This window comes from Acipenser ruthenus, unplaced genomic scaffold, assembly GCF_902713425.1.
Source record: "Acipenser ruthenus unplaced genomic scaffold, fAciRut3.2 maternal haplotype, whole genome shotgun sequence".
NCBI classification, from domain to species: Eukaryota; Metazoa; Chordata; class Actinopteri; order Acipenseriformes; family Acipenseridae; genus Acipenser; species Acipenser ruthenus.
This window is the reverse complement of record NW_026708144.1, coordinates 60,874-68,408: the sequence shown is the minus strand read 5'-3', so window position 1 is coordinate 68,408 and position 7,535 is coordinate 60,874. Positions and strand designations below refer to the sequence as shown.

Below are 7,535 nucleotides of genomic sequence, written 5' to 3'. Positions count from 1 at the left end.
GTCCAGTGGAATGTACCAGTGATTTCAGCCTCTGCTTGCACTGCTGTCAGGGGTTGATGGGGGGGGGGGGGGGGGGGTGATAGCCACAGATGTCCGAAGTGGACGCAGGCACCCCCCGTCTGCACTCCGCAGCCTGTAGCCTGGTGAGTGAGGCTGGCAGGGGAGGGTGTAGGATGCACGGGGGTAAGGGTCTGGGCTGGGAGGTGAGTCCGAGGGCGGACCCGAGGCTGGGAGGGTGTAGGGTGCACGGGGGTAGGGGTCTGGGCTGGGAGGTGAGTCCGAGGGCAGACCCGAGGCTGGGAGGGGAGGGTGTAGGATGCACGGGGGTAGGGGTCTGGGCTGGGAGGTGAGTCCGAGGGCGGACCCGAGGCTGGGAGGGTGTAGGGTGCACGGGGGTAGGGGTCTGGGCTGGGAGGTGAGTCCGAGGGCGGACCCGAGGCTGGGAGGGTGTAGGGTGCACGGGGGTAGGGGTCTGGGCTGGGAGGTGAGTCCGAGGGCAGACCCGAGGCTGGCAGGGGAGGGTGTAGGGTGCACGGGGGTAGGGGTCTGGGCTGGGAGGCGAGTCCGAGGGCGGACCCGAGGCTGGGAGGGTGTAGGGTGCACGGGGGTAGGGGTCTGGGCTGGGAGGTGAGAACGAGGGCGGACCCGAGGCTGGGAGGGTGTAGGGTGCACGGGGGTAGGGGACTGGGCTGGGAGGTGACACATGGATGCTGTAATAAAATCCAGCCGTCTCTCATCAGGGTCTCGGGCCGTCACACCAACACACTTTAAAAAAAAAAAAAAAAAGTAAATTTTACAGAAGAGCTAAAAATTGTAAAAAATAAAATAAATACTTCTTGGTTAGAAACTTGGCTAGAGTTAAATATTTTAAAAAAAATAAAAAACCCAAAGTGACTACTCTATTGGGATCAGTACCACCTTCACTGCTCTCCTGTCAGTGTGTGTCTCAGTGTGTGTGTGTCTGTGTATATGTCTGAGTGTGTGTGTGTCTATGACTGTGTGTCAGTGTGTGTGTGTGTGTGTGTATGTCTGAGTGTGTGTGTGTCAGTGTGTGTGTCAGCGTGTGAGTGTGTCAGTGTGTGTGTCAGCGTGTGTGTGTGTGTGTGTGTGTGTGTGTCAGTGTGTGTGTCAGTGTGTGTCTCAGTTCTACAGCTCTCCCCGGGCGTGCTGCATGTAATGTTCGTGAAGCTCCGACTCCCGCCTGAAAAAAACCCCACAGTCCAAACACCGGAGCCCAGCCTGCCCGCTCCCCTCTCCCTGTCCCCGTCTGGACTGGGAGGAGGAGGAGGAGGGCGGTGGCGGGGAGGGGGGCCTCCCCCTGTCCAGCGCGCGCCGGCCCTTCCTGCCCCCGCTGTGCGTCTTGCTGTGCACGATCAGGCCCCCCCTGTGTGCGAACCTCTTCTGGCAGTGCGGGCAGGCGTAGGGGCGCTCCCCGGTGTGCGTGTTGCTGTGGTCCTTGAGCTCGGCCGCTGTGCGGTAGGTCTTGGGGCACAGCGGGCAGGGGTAGGGCTTGCTGCGCTGGTGCGAGGCCAGGTGCTCCCGCAGCTGCCTCTCCTCCTGGTACCCCTTGCGGCACTGCGGGCAGCGGTGTGGCTTCAGTTGGTGCAGCTTGAGGTGGCTGCGCAGCCTGGGCTCGAAGGCGAAGGCGTCCGGGCACTGGGGGCACTGGAAGGGCCTGGCGCCGCTGTGGAGGTACATGTGTTTCTGCAGGGAGGTGTGGTGCTTGAACCCTTTGCTGCAGTGCTTGCATTCGAAAGGGTAGGCGCCGGGGAAGCGGGGCTCCTCGTGCTGCCTCTGCAGCCTCTTCCACGGGGGTCCGAACGCGCTCTCGTCGCCGTGGAGATCGGCGCCCCCCTCGTCCATGGGCTCGAAGTCCGTGTGGTACTGCCGGTGGGTGCGGAACTCAGCGCCGTCCGAGAAACACATCCCGCACTCCGGACACTCCAGGGGGTCCGCGCCGGGGTCCTCCGCGGTGATGTTCAGGTGGTCTCCCGGTTCGGGGGGGTCCAGCCTGGAACGGGACTCCCCCCTCCCCAGGAAGCCGTACCCAGCAGGCCGAGGGCTGTGGTGGTTCTCGTCCCTCTCCCTCTCGCTGCCTCCTCTGGTGGGCGGTTTCTGGTGCCGGCTGCAGCTGCAAATCCCGTTGAAACGCTCGCCGCAGCGCGGGCATTCCTTCCTCTGCCTCAGATTCCAGCTCCTCCCCTCCTCCTCCTCCTCCTCCTCCTCCCCATCGGACAGCGATGAAGACCGCGAGACACTGCCGCCCCCTCCCCCTCCCCTTGGTGTCGCCGCCCCCCCCTCGGACTCCGATCCCGACTCCGTCTCCTCTCCCCCGTGCAGCACCTCCTCTCCGATGTCCTCCCCGGAGTAGGTGATCAGGAGCTGCTTGCGACGCAGACGGAACGGAGGGGCGGCTGTCGGACAAAACAAACAAACAGAGAGACAGCTTGTAAATAAAATCAAATCAAACCACACGTACAGCCGCGGCCAAAACAGGTTAGCATCGCCTACAAATGAGAGGCTTGAGACAGCCAGCAGTGTGGAGTAGTGGTCAGGGCTCGGGACTCTTGACCGGAGGGTCGTGGGTTCAATCCCAGGTGGGGGGACACTGCTGCTGTACCCTTGAGCAAGGTACTTTACCTAGATTGCTCCAGTAAAAACCCAACAGTATAAATGGGTAATTGTATGTAAAAATAATGTGATATCTTGTAACAATTGTAAGTCGCCCTGGATAAGGGCGTCTGCTAAGAAATAATAATAATAATAATAATAATAATAATAATAATAATACAGACACACAAACAAACTAAACCATGACACGGACGGCTTGTCACAGTTTATCCGTCACAGGCCGTGTTTTTGGTTCGTTTTGTTTATAATTCCCTCCAATGCTGAATCAGCGTGTTTCTCGTGTGCCGTTACACGTCGCTTCCTCCAGCTTCACCCGATGAAACAAAGAGAACGAGACAAGCTGGGGTGAAGGAAGGGCTCATCGTGAAACAGCTCGAGACACTGCCATGGGTTCCAGTTTTTTATCTGTGCTCTTCGGTTTTGTGCGTTTTCGTTTGCAAGTGAACTGTGACAGTGCTTATCCAGCTCGATGTTCTGCAATACTGAATACTGGTCTGGATGCTGTTTTAATTCTGGAAACTGTTTTGGTTTTGCTAAATTGCATTGTCTTTCACGCAGTTCTGTGCGTGGGTAAGATTTAGATTTCATTTTGCTGTTGGGTCACAGCGTTGTTAAGCATCGCAAAAGCGCGAGTCACGCCCCCTACCGGACGCTATGTTAGCAGCAGCCGCGCTTGTGATAATACATCGCTGAGAGAGCAGATCTCGCAACGACAAAGCAAGCGTTTAAAACAGCAGCGGGATCTACAACACAGATTAAACGGGTTTATTAACAGCGGCTTTTTAAAAATGAGGAATATGGGTATTTTCAGGGATAAATAAAGACTCCCGTTCCACGGCGGTTTTTGATCCAGTCCTGGTTTCACTGGGAGTTTAATAATAAGACACACCTGAGCTTGTTAGCTAGACACACTGGGGCTGATCAAGCTGGTAGTAAAACCCGGACTGGATCACACTGCTGTGCAATAGGAGTCTTATTTCCCTCACAGTGATTTTTCACAGCTTCCAACTTCAGTAAAAAGCGCGTTGTGCGATCGTAGGCTCTGAGAGAAACTAAAGCAGGTTTATCCGCTCGAACACTGAAGCTCTGGGAGCACAAAAGCGAAATGCGCGCTCGTTTAAATCCACGAAAAAACTTCAATCGCCCTCGTGGAACTAGTGACAAAAACACACGAGAGAGAGAGAGAGAGAAAGCGCTAGTGGTTTGATGCAATTATTTTGATGCAATATTTTGATGCCACGATCTGATTAAAAATAAAAACAACACGCTTTCTTTAGCAGAAACGAAAAAAAAGGTCAAACTGTCAAATTGTAATTAATTTAATAATGATGTAAAATATATATTTGCATTTTTTTTTTTTATATATAGTGCATTACCGATCCCCTGCAGGCATGGTCCAGCAGCAGTAGCCTTGGCACGGTTCCGCACACAAAGCGGTACAGAAACACTACACGGCTGTGAACACGCTGTGGGGTATTTACAAAACAGCGCGCATGATTTGGGTCGGACTCACCCTTCTCGTCCTTGGCGGAGTCTCCGGACGGGACGGTCTCCCCGGCGCTCTCCCACACTTCCCACAACTTTGTGTGCAGCCCGTCCTCACGCTGCTTCGCTTTTGTTTGCATCGCCTCCTCCGTCGGCATTGTCCGGCTGGCCTCGTCCGCTGGCTGACCCGCGGCACCCAGGTCGAGCCCGGCTTGGCCGCTGCCCACACGGCTGAGCCGCTCGTCATTTTGAGAAGGGCTTCCCCCGTTTTCGATCAGGAAGGCAACCCCGGCGGCACCGCCAGCGGAACCAGCGCGCACACTGTAAACAGCAGCCATATTCAGAGAGGGGGTGTCCGACCTCTGTGTGACGTCACCGCAGAGCAAGCGGAGACAACAGCGACCCCTCCAGGAAAGCAAAGGCAATCGCGACTGTCTCTCAGGTTTCCTGCAATTATCACTAATTACTCAAATTTACTGAAACTAGATAACAGCGACAGCTTTCAATTAAAAGAAACAATCTTAATTTAAAAGGTTTTATTTTTAAAACAGTAGTTGCTGGCATTTATCAGAGAGAGAGAGAGAGAGAGAGAGAGAGAGAGAGAGACCATATTTACACCCTACACATCCTAATCAACAAAAACAAGTCCAATTTTTTTATATATTTTTTAAAAAAAGCCTTTGATTCAATCTGGCACAAAGGACTACTTTATAGGCCCCCTGAGTCTCTTTCACTGTGTCTTAGAGAGGAAGCAGAAACGGACCGTGGTGCGGCCGCAGCTGTTTAGATAACCTACCTGTCGTTTTTCTGTTTGTCCTCAACATCCTCACAACTTTTTTTTTTTACACTTGTAACTTTAAAGTCTGTTTCAGAGCTCTTGTTCGAAATGTCCGCTCTAGTGCTCTGGGGCTTGAGAGCTGTGCTCTAAATCACTGCAGGAGGAGCCATTAAACCCCAACCCTCCAAAAACACACAAGTGCTCTCTCCGGCTTTTCTGTTCCGTATCACAGATCGTCGCGTTGCCTGTTTGACAGAGGGGGAGATAATCCTGAGACTATCATCAGAGCACTAGAGCAGACATCGGGAAAACAGCTCTGAAACAGACTTTAAAGTTACAAGTGTAAAAAAGCTGTCAGGATGTTGAGGACGAACAGAGGGGGGGGGGGGGGGGGGGGCGAAGCTGTATTTGGAAACCCCGCTACCTGCTCTATAAAACACTGTGCAGCACACAGGAAATTCAAATTAAATAAAACAGAAAATCACCCTCTTTTTAATGAGCTTTTTACACCTATTTACATGCAGGCACATCCAAAAGCGACCCGCGTTTAACCCACAGCAGGTATCGGAGATTTGAAAAGTGAAACGCTGCAACGCACGTTCTGATCAGTACCCCTGATCTCGATGTACTGTGAGCGAAACTCAACGCCCGGAGTTTACAATCAACAAACTATCACAGGAAAACAACCCACGAAACATCGGAACTTGAAACTGCGAAGCGAAAAATATGAAAGTGAAAAAGTTTTAAAAAAAAATTAAATTGCTTTATTCTGTAGAGGAGTTTTTTTTCTTTAATTCATGAATTTATTTTTATTTTTTATTAAAGTTTTATTAGTTCTTCACAAGAAAATTAAGCCATTCAAGAAAAAAAAATATAGATATATATTTTTAGGAGTAATTTTTGTCACTTCATAATTACAAATTCTGATGTTTTACACTGAAAGAGCTCAGCGGAGGGGATGGCAATAAGACTCCTATTGAGCAGCAGTTTCACCCGTTCCAGGTTTTCCTGCTTAACAAGCTCATATTAAACTCACAGTAAAACCAGGAATGGATCAAACTGCTGTGCAACGGGAGTCTTACTCCCATCCCGGCAGAGTTACAGAGAACTACAAGCAGTGTTGCTTCCTGTAGCGCGCAGGTCCACACTCCTTCAGCAGTGAGGAGCTGGAGCCCTGGAAGAGCTCACAGAGACTCCCCTGCTGGATCTGATCAGGGGGCGACGCCAGCGGGTTCAACCCTCCCCCCCGGGCGTGGTCCATGTAGTGCTGGTGGAGCTGTGACTCCAGGAGGAACGCCGCTCCACAGTCGAGGCAGTCCAGCGGGCGAGCGTCCCGGCTCACCCTGGCTACCTGCGGCTCTGTTGTTCCTCTGTGCTTCTCCTCCCCGCAGCCCCAGCGGCTCACCTCCGCCTCCTCCCGCTCCTCGCCTCCCTTTCCCAGCTCTGTCCTTCGCTCCTCCCCGCGGTGTTCCAGCTCCACCTCAACTCTCTCCTCCTTGATGCGCGTTTCCATCCCGGTTGGAGGTGCGCTGTCTCCCCGCGGGGCTGCGTGGATCTTCTGCGACGTGACCTCCTGTTTCACGCGTGTAACTCCCCGCTCCCTGCCATGCTTTCCCTTCCCTCGCTCCTCCTCCTCCTCCTCCTCCTTCTTCTTCACTTGACGGCTGTGTTCTCTCGGCGCAGGCTCCCCGTCCCTCGCGCCTCCCCCCCGTGTCTCTCTGCATCTCTGTCTCGTCTCTCTGCGTCTCTGTCTCGTCTCTCTGCGTCTCTGTCGCACGGCTCCTCTCAGTCCCTGCGGCTCCAGGCTCCCGGTCCCTCTCTTCTTGTCGCTTTCGGACTCGGCCCGGCAGATCCTCTCGTGGTTCAGGAAACAGGTGAGGTAGGTGTACCCCTTTCCGCACTCGGGGCACCGGTGAGCCCTGCCCCCCCCCGATCTGGCTCTTTCCTTTCGGGGGACCCTCCCTCCTCGGCTCTGTCTTGAGGCCCCCCCCCCGGCTGGCCTCCCCCCCGTGCACGGCCCACTCGTGGCGCTGGCAGTTATACTGGCGGCTGAACCCCCTCTTGCACGTGGGGCACTCCACTTTGCACCCCGGCGTGCGGGCGACCCCTCCGCTCCTGCGTTCTTCCGTTTCTCCTCCGGCGGGACGTTTTCCCCTTCCCCTGTTCCTTCTGGTCAGGCAGTAGTCGATGGGGGCTCGATGGCGGAGCAGGCGTCGGTCGGAGAGCTCGGGGGGGGGGGCGCCCTGCGGACACAGAACAGAATCAGATTGCAGGAGACGCTCGCGAAGCCAGCTTCACAACCCTCAACCCATATTAGGCACTCATTCTCCTGCGAGCACAGCGCAACACAAGCTGTATCAGCTGAGGTGAAGCGAAGGCATTTCCCCGAGGACTTCACTTGTTTTCGTTAACAGAATTAGAGTCAGTGAACGTGACATTATCTAGTTTTAAAGTGAATATTTAAATAACAGGTAGATGATGTCAGTTTAAAAAAAAAACAACAAAACAAAACACTTATTTCATTGCAAAAAAAAAGGAGTCCGTCCAGAAAGGAAGAAAATGTCACTTACTGAATCAAAACCAAAAAGCTGCCTCTGTGTGCGTGCGTGTCTGTATAAAGGTTTTCACAAATTCGGAGTTA

At 53.7% G+C, this 7,535-nt stretch overlaps 1 protein-coding gene across 2 annotated transcripts; it reads right to left on the bottom strand.

Annotated features, from left to right (window-relative positions):
- Positions 1-649: 649 nt before the first annotated feature.
- On the bottom strand, positions 650-4,530 carry LOC131729800 (zinc finger protein 408-like). Of its 2 annotated transcripts, XM_059020019.1 has the most exons (3): positions 4,145-4,529; positions 1,397-2,414; positions 650-765 (listed from the first exon to the last, which is right to left on the bottom strand). In XM_059020019.1, the coding sequence occupies exons 1-3, from the start codon at positions 4,452-4,454 to the stop codon at positions 753-755; spliced, it is 1,341 nt and encodes a 446-aa protein (XP_058876002.1). In that variant the 5' UTR covers positions 4,455-4,529; the 3' UTR covers positions 650-752. The 2 variants fall into 2 exon arrangements, with proteins under 2 accessions (XP_058876002.1, XP_058876001.1); XM_059020018.1 differs by having other exon boundaries at positions 673-2,414; positions 4,145-4,530.
- Between the last annotated feature and the right edge of the window lie 3,005 nt (positions 4,531-7,535).